The sequence below is a fragment of the Sminthopsis crassicaudata genome, chromosome 5 (assembly GCF_048593235.1).
Source record: "Sminthopsis crassicaudata isolate SCR6 chromosome 5, ASM4859323v1, whole genome shotgun sequence".
Lineage (NCBI taxonomy): Eukaryota > Metazoa > Chordata > Mammalia > Dasyuromorphia > Dasyuridae > Sminthopsis > Sminthopsis crassicaudata.
The window spans coordinates 201,305,047-201,320,760 of NC_133621.1; the positions used below are offsets into that span (position 1 = coordinate 201,305,047).

Genomic DNA, 15,714 nt, shown 5'->3' on the forward strand with positions numbered 1-15,714 from the left:
AAGATGTTGCTGTCTTTAAAAGTGCAATCTTTTTATATGACTTTTGACAAATAATATGAAATTTGAGATCACATCAGTGTTCTTATTATTAGGTGAAGAAAATAGAGTGTATCCTCATTCTGTTGTCATTCCACGTGAAGAAGCTGATAAATGCCCAATATGTCTTTCCTGCATGTTAGAGAAAGAAGTTGGTTTTCCTGAAAACTGTAATCATATCTTCTGCATTACCTGCATTCTTAAATGGGCAGAGGTAAGTCTTAAAATTTGTCTTGTACTAAAATTATAAATTAGTTAACTCTTATTCTCTAGATAGTAGTTTGTTTTAAAAAGCAATTTTAATTTTTCTTAATGCTTCTGATATAGGTCTATTTTTCTTTTCTTTTTCTTTCATTAATTTTATAATTATAACTTTTTTTTTTTTTTGACAGTACATATGCATGGGTAATTTTTTACAACATCATCCCTTGCACTAATTTCTGTTCTGAATTTTCCCCTCCTTCCCTCCACCCCCTCCCCTAGATGTCAGGCAGTACCATACATGTTAAATATGTTATAGTATATCCTAGATACAATATATATGTGTGTGTAGAACCGAATTTCTTTTTACATAGGAAGAATTGGATTCAGAAGGTAAAAATAACCTGGGAAGAAAAACAAAAATGCAAACAGTTGACACTCATTTCCCAGTATTCCTTCTCTGGGTGTAGCTGATTCTGTCCATCATTGATCAATTGGAATTGGATTAGATCTTCTCTATGTTGAAGATATCCACTTCCATCAGAATACATCCTCATATAGTATTGTTGTTGAAGTGTATAATGATCTCCTGGTTCTCATTTCACTCAGCATCAGTTCATTCAAGTCTCTCCAAACCTCTCTGTATTCCTCCTGTTGGTCATTTCTTACAGAACAATAATATTCTATAACATTCATATATCACAGTTTACCCAGCCATTCTCCAGTTGATGGGCATTGATTCATTTTCCAGTTTCTAGGCACTACAAAAAGGGCTGCCACAAACATTTTGGCACATACAGGTCCCTTTCCCTTCTTTAGTATTTCTTTGGGATATAAGCCCAGTAATAGCACTGCTGGATCAAAGGATATGCGTATTTTGATAACTTTTTGGGCATAGTTCCAGATTGCTCTCCAGAATGGTTGGATTCTTTCACAACTCCACCAACAATGTATTAATGTCCCAGTTTTCCCACAGCTCCTCCAATATTCATCATTATTTGTTCTTGTCATCTGACAGGTGTGTAGTGGTATATCAGAGTTGTCTTAATTTGATTTCTCTGATCAATAGTGATTTGAAACACTCTTTCACATGAGTGGAAATCATTTCAATTTCATCATCTGAAAATTGTCTGTTCATATCCTTTGACCATTTATCAATTGGAGAATGGCTTGATTTCTTATAAATTAGAGTCAATTCTCTGTATATTTTGGAGATGAGGCCTTTGTCAGTACCTTTAACTGTAAAAAATATTTTCCCAGTTTGTTACTTCCCTTCTAATCTTGTTTGCATTAGTTTTGTTTGTACAAAAGCTTTTTAATTTGATGTAATCAACATTTTCTATTTTGTGATCAATAATGATCTCTAGTTCTCCTTTGGACACAAATCTCGTTCTTTATGCCTAAATCATGGACCCATTTTGATCTTATCTTGGTATGTGGTGTTAAGTGTGGGTCTATGCCTAGTTTTTGCCATATTAATTTCCAGTTTTCCCAGCAGTTTTTGTCAAATAATGAATTCTTATCCCCAAAGTTGGGATCTTTGGGCTTGTCGAACACTAGCTTGCTATAGTTGTTTACTGTTTTGTCCTGTGAACCCAACTTTCCAGTGATCGACTGATTTATTTCTTAGCCAACACCAAATGGTTTTCGTGACTGCTGCTTTATAATATAGTTTTAGATCAGGTACAGCTAGGCCACCTTCATTTGATTTTTTTTTTTTTTTTTTCATTAATTCCCTTGAAATTCTCGACCTTTTGTTCTTCCATATGAATTTTGTTGTTATTTTTTCTAGGTCATTAAAATAGTTTCTTGGGAGTCAGATTGGTATAGCAATAAATAAATAGATTACTTTAGGGAGTATTGTCATCTTTATTATATTCGCTCAGACTATTCAAGAGCACTTAATGTCTTTCCAATTATTTAAATCTGACTTTATTTTTGTGGCAAGTGTTCTGTAATTTTGCTCATATAATTCCTGACTTTCCTTTGGTAGATAGATTCCCAAATATTTTATACTATCGACAATTTTTGTTTTTGTTTTTTGAGTCTGGGGTTATGTGACTTGCCCAGGGTCACACAGCTAGAAAGTGTTAAGTGTCTGAGTCCAGATTTGAACTCGGGTCCTCCTGAATTCAGGGCTGGTGCTCTATCCACTACGCTACCTAGCTGCCCCCTTCGACAGTTATTTTGAATGGAATTTCTTTTTGTATCTCTTGCTGTTGGATTTTGTTATGATGTATAAAAATGCTGAGGATTTATGTGGATTTATTTTGTATCCTGCAACTTTGCTAAAGTGTGAATTACTTCTAATAGCTTTTTCATAGAATCTCTGGGTATACCATCATATCATCTGCAAAGAGTGATAGCTTGGTTTCCTCCTTACCTACTCTAATTTTTTAATCTCTTTCTCAACTCTTATTGCCAAAGCTAGGATTTCTAATACAATATTGAATAATTATGGGCAACCTTGTTTCACTCCTGATCTTACAGGAAAAGGTTCCAGTTTATCGCCATTACATATGATGTTTACTGACGGTTTTAAATATTTGCTCCTGACTATTTTAAGGAATAGTCCATTTATTCCTATATTCTGAAGTGTTTTAAGTAGGAATGGATGTTGGATTTTATCAAATGCTTTTTCTACATCTATTGAAATCATTGTGTGCTTTTTGTTAATTTGATTATTAATATGGTCAATTATACTAATAGTTTTCCTAATATTAAACCAGCCCTGCATTCCTGGTATAAATCCTACTTGATCATGGTGTATTATCCTGGGGATGATTTTCTGTAGTTTTTATGCTAATATTTTATTTAAGATTTTAGCATCAATATTCATTAAGGAGATTGGTCTATAATTTTCTTTCTCAGTTTTCAACCTACCTGGTTTAGAAATCAGTACTGTGTCTGTGTCATAAAAGGAATTTGGTAGGACTCCTTCATTCCCTGTTTTTTCAAATAGTTTATATAACACTGGGGCTAATTGTTCTTTAAATGTTTGGTAGAAGTCACATCTGGTCCTGGGGATTTTTTCTTAGGGAGTTGATTAATAGCTTGTTCTATTTCTTTTTCTGAAATGGGACTATTTAAGCAATTTATCTCCTCCTCTGTTAATCTGGGAATCCATTTCACTTAAGTTATTAAATTTATTGGCATAAAGTTGGGCAAAGTAACTCCTTATTATTGCTCTAATTTGCTCTTCAGTGGTGGAAAGATCCACCTTTTCATTTTTAACTCAAACAATTTGATTTTCCTCTTTCCTTTTTCTGATCAGATTTACCAAAGGTTTATCTGTTTTATTAGCTTTTTCATAAAACCAACTCTTAGTTTTATTTATTAATTCAATATTTTTTTTACTTTCAATATTATTGATTTCTCCTTTAAATTTTAGAATTTCAACTTCAGTATTTGATTGGGGGTTTTTAATTTGGTCTTTTTCTAGCTTTTTAAGTTGCAAGCCCAATTCATTGATCTTCTCTTGCTCTATTTTATTTAAGTAAGCCTCCAAAGATATAAAATTTCCCCTTATTACCATTTTAGCTGCAATCCACAAATTTTGGTATGCTGTCTCATTATTGTTATTATCTTGAGTGAAATTATTAATTATGTTCTATAATTTGCTGTTTCACCCAGTCATTCTTTAAGATGAGATTATTTAGTTTCCAATTACTTTTTAGTCTATTTACCCTTAACTTTTTGTTGAATGTAGTTTCTATTGCATCGTGATCTGAAAAGAAAGCATTTATTATTTATGCCTTACTACATTTAATTTTGAGATCTTTATGTCCTAATATATGGTCAATTTTTGTATAGGTTCCATGAACTGCTGAGAAGAAAGTATATTCCTTTCTATCACCATTCAGTTTTTTCCAAAGATCTATCATACCTAATTTTTCTACTACTCTATTTACCTCTTTAATTTCTTTCTTGTTTTGTGGTTTGATTTATCTAATTCTGAGAGTGCAAGGTTGAGATCTCCCACTATTATAGTTTTGCTGTCTATTTCTTCTTGCAACTCTCTTAACTTCTCCTTTAGGAAGTTAGATGTTATGCTACTTGGTGCATATATGTTTAGTATTGATATTGCTTCATTGTCTATGCTACCCTTTAGCAGGATATAGTTTTCTTCCTTGTCTCTTTTAATTAGATCAATTTTTGTTTTTGCTTAATCTGAGATAAGGATGGCTACCCCTGCTTTTTTGACTTCATCTGAAGCATAATAGATTGTCCTCCAGCCTTTTACCTTTACTCTGTATGTATCTCCCTGCTTTAAATGTGTTTCCTGTAAACAACGTATTGTAGGGTTCTGACTTTTGATCCAGTCTGCTATCTGCCTCTGCTTAATGGGAGAGTTCATCCCATTCACATTTACAATTATAATTATTAATTCTGTATTTCCTGCCATCATACTATCCCCAGATTCTGCTTTTTTTTCCCTTGTCCCCCTGAACCCCTTCCTCAGTATTAAACTTATGGGCCCCACTTGCCGTGGTCAAGCAGTCCTCCCTCTTTAGTATCCTTCCCTCCTCCCTTTAAATCCCTTCCCCTTTCTTATACCCTTCCCTTATTACTCTTTTCCTTTTCCCTTTTCCTCTCCCACTTTTTAATCAGGTGAAAGAATTCTCTATAAAACAAATATGTCAATTATTTACTCTTTGAGCCCACTCTGATGAGAGTAAGATTCACACAGTGTTCCTCCCCCTCTCTAAATTCCCTCAGATATGATAGGTTTTCTTTGCCTCTTCGTAGGATGTAGTTTTCCTTTTTTTCTTACACTATCCCCTTTCCATTTCTACTTCACTTTTTTTATGTTATATCAGTAAAATCAAATTATACATGCGCACTTTATGTATATCCACAACAGAAATACAGTTCTCAAGAGTTCCTTTTACCTTTTTCTGCTTCACTTGAGTCCTATGGTTGGAGATCAAATTTTTTGTTAAGATCTGGTTTTTTCCTTAGAAACAAATGAAATTCATGTTTCATTAAATGTCCATCTTCTTCCATGGAAGAAAATGCTCAGCTTAGCTGGGTAGTTTATTCTTGGCTGCATTCCAAGTTCTTTTACCTTTTTGAATATTAGATTCCAGGCCCTTTGATCCTTTAATGTGGATGTAGTCAGATCTTGAGTGACCCTTATTGTGGCACCTTGGTATTTGAATTGTTTTTTCCTGGCTGCTTGTAATACTTTTTCCTTAGTCTGATAGTTCTGAAATTTGGCCACAATGTTCTGTGGAGTGTTTTTTTTTTTTTTTTAGGGTCTTTTTCAGAAGGTGTTTGAATTCTTTCGATGCCTATTTTCCCTTCTGATTCTGTTACTTCTGGGCAGTTCTCTTTGATGATTTCCTATAAAATAGTATCTAGGCTCTTTTTTTCATCATATTTTTCTGGAAGTCCAATAATCCTCAGATTATCTCTCCTAGATTTATTTTCCAGGTCTTTTGTTTTTTCAAATCGATATGAAATATTTCTTTCTGCTTTTTCATTTTTTTGGTTTTGCTTGACTGATTCTTGATGTCTCAAGTAATCATTCGTTTTTATTTGTTCACATCTGATTTTTAATGAGTTATTTTCTTTATTAGTTTTTTTACTTCTTTTTGTATATGTCCAATTGAGTTTTTAAATAAGTTGTTTTTGCTCTATGGAATTTTTTTCCATTTCACTAATTTTTTTTTTTTTTTGAGTTATTTTCTTTTTCTAATTTGCTAATCTTACTTTCCTGGGAGTTCTTTATCTTTTCCAATTCACAAATTCTGTTTCCCTGCACTTCCTGGGAGTTTTTTACCTTTTCCAATTCACATTTCAGGTTGTTGTTACCCTCTTCTATAGCTTCTCTTTTCTTTCCCCATTTTTCTTCTAGCTCTCTAGCAGAACCTTTTGTGTTGGGGAGCAACAATTGTCTGGAGACTGTCTGCTATTAGTCTCCTTGGGTTTGAAAACCTGCTCTCTTTCTGTATAGAAGCTATCAATCGGCCTTTTAATTTTTTTTACTCATTTTTTTAAAGCCTGTAGGGTCTGCCTTCAGGGCCAGGAGGTTACCAGCTTCCTCTACAGAACTGGGATAGGTGTATGGACCGCCTGCCAACCAGCTATAAGAGTGACCAGTTGCATGAATGCTCTGAGAAATACTTCCCCAACAGAAGTGACTCTGGCCTGCAAGGCTGAGCTTGGGAAGGGGAGGTGCCCTGTGAAGAACCCCTCTGTGGGGATTAACGACTGCCCTGAGGCAAGAGTTTGAGCAGTGAAAGTGTCACTACCCAATCCAAAACCTGCTGCTGGGCTGTGGGTATTAGCAGTTGACCAGCCAATAATCCGGTATGGATTGGAAGTGTCTCTGCCCCAAGCAGGGTCTCACTGTGGAAGTTCTGTTGCCCCAAGCTGAGCCCCCTACTGTGCAGATTAGAGGATGCCCAGGCTGCACCCCCCCTGCAGTGTAGATTTGTAGCTGCCCTGGCCCTGCTTCAGCATACAGCTGCACAGTTGCACTGGTCTTTGCTGAGTCACTTCTGGTTGGGGGGGGGGGGGAGGTAAATCAGATCCTATTAGGTTTTGGCGTTTTTTTAGAGTATCCTATACCTTTGACTCTAGTCTCTCTGCTGGTCCACTGCTTTACAATCAAGGCAAAGCAATCAGCCTATGGCAGAGTCATTTCCAAGACTCTTCTAGTCACAGAGGTTATTCCTGTCCCTGGTCCCCTAAGGTTGCTAGACTTTTCTATTCCTTGCCTGCGGCTGGTCTGTTCCCGCCTCTCAGCACAAATCTGCTCTGGCAGTCCTCCAGATTATTTTCGGCTTGTACCTTTAATCTTTGTGAATTTCAGCATTCAAGTGCTATTTTTGAGGCTGAATTCAAAGATTGGTAGTGAGGGCATGAGAGGAGCTTACAGTCATGTGTGCCTTCTCCACCATCTAGGTCTATTTTTCTACATTTACAAAAAAAAGATGTTGCTTTTCAGGTTTTTGAGGGTTTTTTTGTTTGCTTTTTCATTTATGTCTCCTTGTTTAAATGTGATTTTCCAAATTTTCTTTTGTTGCAAAACTTTTTAGTTTTTTTGATTATGTAAGTCTTCAATGGAATTGTATATATAGACATCAAATATTACCTCTGGTGAAAGTAATAGTAAAAGTATCTTCAGTATAAAATATTCATCTAACATGGAAGAATCTTTTCAACAAAATATATAAAATTTAGTTTTTAAAAATGTTTACATTAGTTTAGTTATTTCAACAATTCTCTGAGGTTGACCCAGTACATGTTGTGATAATGATTTTGCAAATGAGAAAACTGAGGTTCAGAGTAATTAAGTAGCTTTTCTAAGTACACATAGAATATAAAATTATTCCAGTGTCTACCTTTCTATTTTCTTCAGGCAGCAAAGCATTCATTAAATATTAGCTACAAACTAGGGGATGCACACAAAAAACCAAGATCAGCCCTCTCCTAAAGGAGAATTAAATAATATATGTTCTAAATAATAAGATACAACATAAATCCAGAGGAGATGGAATTCACCTTTAATAGGAAAGATTATTTAGTAGTAGTATTTGGCCTGAATCTTAAAGGAAATGCCAGGGTTGAAGGTTGGGAGAGAGTATACCAGATAAGGAAAAAAATAGTCAAAGCAAATGGGTAGATGGGAGGTGGAGAGCCATTTTTGAGGAATAATAAGTAGTCAGAATGGTTTGGTCATAGTGTAGAGAACTGTAGGATGTAAGTAGATAGGAAAAGTAGAAAAGAGCCAAGTTGAGAAGAGCTTAAAGGCCCAACAAAGGACTCTAGATTCTTGCGGTAATAGGCAGCCACTAGAGTTTATTGAGTAGGGGGCAACATGACCTATCCTTTACAAAAATCAACTTGAGTGAATGATAGATTAGAGGAGAGACTTTAGTCAAGGAATGAATTAGATTATTAATCAATGAATAGTGATATGAGAATGAATTAAAAACAATTCCTAGCTCCTCAGCAAGCCACCCTCCCAAAAACAACAACAACCCTACCCTGACAGATAAGTTTTATGGACAAAAAGCAGGAGAGTACAAAAACTGGAAAATAGCATCATAAATGGGTAATACACTATGGCTTGTTAAAAAGCTTTATAGATGTGGGTAACACTATGATTGGCTGGAAATTTGGAATACAGGGGTAGCAACAATCCTTTTTTCCATCTTGTTGTGAAAGCTCATTGATGATGTCCATCTGGATGGGCAGTTAGGATTAGCTTAATCTTTGCTTCAAAAGTCCTTCGTTAAGCATGATTTTCATTTAATTTTATTTTGTTTCATGGTCAAAAATAAATGGATGTAATATTTTCACTTCTCTGCATTTATTTTTGGGATTTTTATGCCCTCACACAAAGTTCTTTTTTAACAAACCAGACTCTTACAGAATAGAATCTTTCTGATTCTCTCAATTTTTAGGGTTATATTAAAGAAATGTAAGATAAGGAGATAAGAAAAGGAATTCACTGAATGACCTTAATAAGTTTGTCATACTCTGAAGCAACATTTTTCAGCAGTGGGATGCAAAGCAAGTAGTGTTAAAGAAATTAGAAGTTTGAAGCAGTTTCTATAGTGCATGGACTTTGGAAGCAATTTGGGAGCACTTACTGGATCATCTTGTTAGTGACAACCTATTTGATATTAGCTGACATAAAGCTGAGCATGACATGCAAATTCCATTTTTCAGCAGTCAACTAACTTCTCAATATAAGAACCTTTCAGAAGTTATTTTTTGATAGTGAAAAGAGGTTTGTCAGATGTTTGTTTCTTATTCTGTATCTGCTTAATTATGACTAAGCAGAAAAAACAGGCATATTAACTTATTACCCAGGAGACGTAAATATAATTACTGATTCAGCCTATTCAGTAGGTGTAGTACAAAGAATTGCCACAGCCCAAATAAAATTTGCAGCTTCCAATATTTATCAGCTCTTTAAGGAACTTCAAGAGCAAGTGAGAAAACATCCAGGCAAGATTTATATCTTGCATGTCCACTCACATAGTGGACTTCCAGGTCCCATTTTTAATGGAAATTCAAAGGCAGATAGCCTTCTAACCATGTTAGCCAGTAGTCCTTTATTTCAGGAAGCACAAGAATCTCATTCTAAATATCATCAGGCTGCTCGAGCTTTACGTTTACAATTTGGAATCACAAGAGAGGAAGCTAGGAGCATAGTAAAAAGCTGTACAGCTTGTCTTCCTTTCCATGCTCCTACACTCCCTCCAGGGAAGAATCCTCGTGGTTTGAGACCCAATGAAATCTGGCAAATGGATGTGACCCATTATAAATCTTTTGGTCGTCTATCTTTTATTCATGTCGTGGTAGACACCTTTTCAGGATTCACATTTGCAATGCCAGCAGCAAAAGAGACAGCCCGAGTGGTCACTGAATTCCTTATACAAGCTTTTGCAATTATGGGTGTGCCACAAGCAATAAAAACAGACAATGGACCTGCATATACGTCCAAACATTTTACACACTTTTGTGCACAGTATAAGATTTTACATACCACGGGCATACCCTTTAATCCTCAAGGGCAGGCAATAGTAGAGAGAAGAAACAGAGATATTAAGACACTCCTCCAAAAACAAAAGAAAGGGGGAGCCACAGGTAGCCCTAGGGAACTTCTAAATTTAGTTCTCTATACCATTAATTTTCTAATTTTTGACAAAGATGCACTGGCTCCGGCAGACAGGTTTTATAACCCACCAGAAGAGCAGTGTCCAGTGCGAGCAGCTCCATTGTCTGTAGATAATCACCAGGTGATGTGGAGAGACCCAGAAAGTGGTGAATGGAAGGGACCAGATAGGTTAACTGCCTGGGGGAGAGGGTTTGCTTGTATTTCTTCAGCAGGAGAAGGAATCAGATGGGTGCCAACGAGTCGTATTCGCCTTGTCCATCAGAGAGAGACAGAAAAAGAGAAAGACCTCAAAATAAAGGAGAAGATCTAAGAAACATCTGACACTGAAAGAGCATGGATAATAAGAAGACTGTTAAAGAACTTTAAAAACCAACAGGAATCATTGGACTTCCTCACACAAGATGAGACTAATGGACAATGGACTTATGGACATTTATAAATTTTCAATTTATGATTATTTGATTATGTTATTTGTCATATACTTCTAGCATGTATTATGTTACTATGTGCTTATGTAATTTATGTAATTATGTGTAATACTTCCCATATTGATGGATTTATGTTTCAAGATCATGACTGTCCTATGTTCTAAATCAAAAGAAAGGGGGAGATGTTGGGATTACTAGGTGAGAACTCGGGTTGTCTGGATAGTGACAAGGTGAGAATTCAGGTTGGACAATTACAAGGTGAGAACTCAGGTTGACTTGATGGAAGGAGCAGGCTCATTGGCTGAGGTGGTTCTTCCCAGAAGCCCTTGAATTATCCCACGCCCATTCTCTGGGAGAATAAAAGAGAGGACTCCCAGAGATAGAAGAAGACTCTGCATTGCATCAGGCTTGACGGGGCTCCCTGCAGGAAGGGAAGTCACTTCTCTGGACAAGAGTTAACAGCAACTGCCTGGAGACAACGGTTCGTTACAGGAAGAAGAATCTGTTGGAGAGATTTGAGTAGAAGACACAGCAGATCTCTTCCCAGAGAGTGATCCGGCAGCTTCTAGAGACGACAGCTCGTTATAGATTTTTATACATTTTGTTTTGGCATTTACCCTTATATTTGAGCCTACATGTAGACGCTTTGAATTGTTGGATCATGGACTCCTGCTGTGTCTGTAAATCTGATAGATAATTTACTTATATTTATTATAGGAAATACTTGGCAGCACTCTTTCTTTACCTATTCCTTTTCAAAGAGTTTTTGCATTATTGGAATGAATTGTTTTTTAAATGTTGGTAGAATTTGTAACTCCATTCAGTCTTGTGGTTTTTTGTTTTTTTCCTTTAGAATAATAATATATCTTGTTCAATTTCTAAGATAGGCTATTTGAATATTTTATTTTCTTATCTGGGCAACTTGTGTGTTTTGTAAATTTTCACACATTTCATTTAAATGGTCAGTTTCATTAGAACATAATTGGGCAATATAGCTCTTAATAATTGTTTTAATTTCATCTTCATTGGTAGTGGTACATACATACTTTCCATTTTTGATATGATTTAGCTTTCTTATTTGTAATCAAATTAGCCAGTGGTTTGTCTATTTTTTTTGCTCATAAATCTAGTTGCTAGCTTTATTTATTCAATTTTTTAAACTTACAATTTTTTGAATTATTTTGATTGGAAACTATTTTAATTGGAAGTTATTAATTTTTCCTTTTTTTAGAAACAAAGACCCATATTGATGTTTTTGTTATTAATTTTTTTTATTGATGTAAACATTTAGATACATAAATTTTCCATACATATATTTTGGTTGCATTACACATTTTGGCACATCTCATCATTATCTTTAATAAAATTATTAATTTTTAATTGTTCTTTTAACCACTCATTCTTTAGGATTAGCTTAATCTTTGCTTCAAAAGTCCTTCGTTAAGCATGATTTTCATTTAATTTTATTTTGTTTCATGGTCAGAAATAAATGGATGTAATATTTTCACTTCTCTGCATTTATTTTTGGGATTTTTATGCCCTCACACAAAGTTCTTTTTTTTTTTTTTTTAATTTATTTTTATGAATGTGCCATGCACAATGTATAAAATCGTTATGCTCCTTTCTATTTTCATGGTTTTTTTGTTGTTGTTTTTGGTGAAACAATTGAGGTTAAGTGACTTGCCTAGGGTCACACAGCTTGTATTATATATCTGAGACTAGATTTGAGCTAAAGTCCTCTTGATTCCAGAGCAGAGGCCCTATTCACTGTACCATCTAGCTACTCTTCTGTTCATCTTTTTGAATTCTAACTAGAATTACAATTGAACAACCAGCTACCTAGGCCTGAAATATCCTCCGTTAATATAGTCTTATCTTTTCCTCTTATAATGTTTCTAGGTTCAGATTTGTTCGTAATGATATTCATTGTTATAGTAAGCTACTGCTTTTAGCAAAATATTTTTCTCTGTTGTCCACTCATTTCAGTCTCTTCTTCATAGCCTCTTTTGGGATTTTTGTGGCCAAATCCCATTTGGTTGTAATATATTGTTCTGGTGATAAGTTGGTTGTAATCTCTTTGTTAATATTTTATTTAAAAATTTTGCATCAGTAGTCATTAGAGAAATTGGTCCATAATTTTCTTTCTCTAGCTCTTTCTGGTTTAGATATCAGCACCATGTCTGTGTCATAAAAGGAATTTGGTAGGACTCTTCTTTCTCCTATTTTTTTCAGTGTTAATATAGTATTAGAATAAATTGTTCTTTAAATGTTTAATAGAATTCACTTGTAAATCCATCTAGTCCTAGAGATTTTTTCTTAAGGAGTTCATTGATGACTTGTTCAATTACTTTTTCCAAAATGCGGTTGTTTTTTAGTTCCTTTTCTGTTAATCATTAGTGCAATTTATAATTTTGTAAATTTTCATTCATTTCAATTTTCATTTTGCCAATTCTGATTTTTTTTAAGGAGTTTTCATCATTACTTTTCTTTTTCCCATTTCACCAAATCTGTTTGCTTATGTCTTTCAGTCAATTTTTGTGCTTTTCCAAGATGTTGACTTTTTTTTTTTAAATAATTTTCGACATAGCTCTCATTTCTTTTCCCAGCTTTTCTTCTTCTTCTTAATTTTTTAAATTATTTTTGGTATCTTCTAAGATAAGCTTTTGAACTTATTACCAGTTCATATTCCCCTTTGAGGCTTCACTTATAGGCATGCTGCTGTTGCTGTCTTTGTCTGGGTTTGTGTTCTGATTTTTTCTGTCACCATAGTAGCTTTGTATGGTCAGGACTCTTTTGGTTTTTTGTTCATTTTTTAAAAATTTAGCTCTGCTCATTAAATACAGGAGACACAAGCTTTTTTTTCAGGGTGACATGGACCTCTCACTGGCTTTCTGTTCTGGGGCTGCAAATGCTTCTGGCTTTCCCACTCTGCTGGGTTGGCCTGGTAATCGAGAGTTAAGCCTGTTATGCCTGGGTTTGAGGGCTCACAATTTTCTTTCTGCACTGAGCTGGAGACTACACATTGGCATGATGTGCCAGGACTAAAAGGCTTTTGCTACTGATCTGTGCTGTGGCTAAGAGTCTTCCTAGATTTCCTGCATTGGGATATGCTTGCCTTTTCCCATGTGAGACAAGTTTTTCTTGAAGTCCTACTAAGTTATGTTAAATTGTAAAATTGTTTCAGTACAATCTTTTGTGGGTTCTGTCCCTTCACATTCAGTTTACAGGATTGATTTAGCATTGTTTCTGAGATAAATTAGGAAGAGTGGAGGCAACTTTCTGGCTTCTCTCTGCCATCTTTTTTCTATTCTTTTTGACATCACCAAACATAACTGTCACTTTCAGGTCTTCTGTCTAACTAGACTCTGACCCCAATGATGATAGTACTCTGTGGAATTTTATATATTCATTCCTTATACAATAATGTAAATAATTTAACTTTGTTTATTAGTCCCTTAAAATTGCACACTTATGTTTATCCTTTTTTTGACCTTTGGACTCTTGTGTTTTCCCATAAGATTTTCCTTCTTCTCTGGTCTTTTCATCAGAAAAGCTTGGAAGTCTCTTATTTTGGTAAAGTTCTATCCCTATAGTAGACTCTACTCAGGCTTACTGAGTAGTTATTCTTTTTCTTTTTCTTTTATTTTTTATTCATTTTTCCAAATTATCCCCTCCCTCCTTCCACTCCCTCCCCCTGATGGCAGGTAATCCCATACATTTTACATGTGTTACAATATAACCTAGATACAATATATGTGTGTAAATACCATTTTCTTGTTGCACATTAATTATTAGCTTCCGAAGGTATAAGTAACCTGGGTAGATAGACAGTGGTGCTAACAATTTACATTCGCTTCCCAGTGTTCCTTCTCTGGGTATAGTCATTTCTGTCCATCATTGATCAACTGGAAGTGAGTTGGATCTTCTTTATGTTGAAGATTTCCACTTCCATCAGAATACATCCTCATACAGTATTGTTGTTGAAGTGTATAGTGATCTTCTGGTTCTGCTCATTTCACTCAGCAACAATTGATTTAAGTCTCTCCAAGCCTCTCTGTATTCCTCCTGCTGGTCATTTCTTACAGAGCAATAATATTCCATAACCTTCATATACCACAATTTACCCAACCATTCTCCAATTGATGGACATCCATTCAACTTCCAGTTTCTAGCTACAACAAAAAGAGCTGCCACAAACATTTTGGCACATACAGGTCCCTTTCCGCTCTTTAGTATTTCTTTGGGATATAATCCCAATAGCAGCAATGCTGGGTCAAAGGGTATGCACAGTTTGACAACTTTTTGGGCATAGTTCCAAATTGCTCTCCAGAATGGCTGGATTCTTTCACAACTCCACCAACAATGCCTCAGTGTCCCAGTTTTCCCACATCCCCTCCAACATTCCTCATTATTTGTTCCTGTCATCTTAGCCAATCTGACAGGTGTGTAGTGGTATCTCAGAGTTGTCTTAATTTGCATTTCTCTGATCAATAGTGATTTGGAACACTTTCATATGAGTGGAAATAGTTTCAATTTCATCATCTGAGAATTGTCTGTTCATATCCCTTGACCATTTATCAATTGGAGAATGGTTTGGTTTCCTATAAATCAGGGACTGAGTTTCTTAGTTTTAAGTCTAAATCCTTTGCTTTTACATAGAGATTTCAAACTTGTGTCCATAAGCCAAGTGGCCTACAAAAGTTCTGAATGTATCCCCATCCAGATAAAAATATATCCCTTAGCATATATCCTTCAGAGATTTGTTTTTGTTTTGAGTTTTTCACCACTATTTTGTAATTTAGCTAATTCTCACTTAATGTAAATGGACTGTTCTTCAGGGCACTTCTGTTGTCTTTGACTCTACAGGTCCTGCAGCTGACTTGGCTTTAGTGCTTGCTGCTCTCCCAGTAGAGTGGTTTTAATGCCTATAAAGAGGACCCCTGGTAAGGAGTTAAGGAGTCTGCTTCTGTTGCCACCTGCTGGGAGCCAGACCTGAGCCCTTAGCAGGGTCTTGACAGGACCTTGCCAGAGAGTTGAGTAGAATTTTTATAAAACAAGGACTGTTTGTAGAGTATACCAAGCTCTCTTCTTTTTAGTGGTGGCTGCTAAATCTTGTATGAGCTTAATTAGAGCTCCTTTGCATTTGAATTCTTCTTTTTCTAGCTCCTTTCAGTCTTTTTTCTTTTGATTTTGGGGTACTGGATTTTGGTTATTATTCTGGGAGTTTTCATTTTGGCCTTTCAGGAGGAGACTGGTATATTTTTTCAATCTCTCCTTTGTTCTCTAGTTCTAGGATTTCTGTATAATTTTATGATTTTTTTCCCCAAAATCTAATGTTGTTGCACTTTTTCTTTTGGTTCATAGCTTTCAGATAATTCTTATTGATTCATATATTATCTTTCAAACTAT

The 15,714-nt window shown here is 35.3% G+C and overlaps 1 protein-coding gene across 3 annotated transcripts in view; it reads left to right on the forward strand.

The window, feature by feature from the left end:
• Positions 1-15,714, forward strand: part of SCAF11 (SR-related CTD associated factor 11) — a 94,731-nt gene that overhangs the window by 35,700 nt on the left and 43,317 nt on the right. For all 3 annotated transcript variants that reach the window (XM_074269453.1, XM_074269455.1, XM_074269454.1), the window contains one exon: positions 93-250. In XM_074269453.1, coding sequence (XP_074125554.1) covers positions 93-250 — 158 coding nt within the window. The remainder of the gene's footprint in view (positions 1-92; positions 251-15,714) is intronic.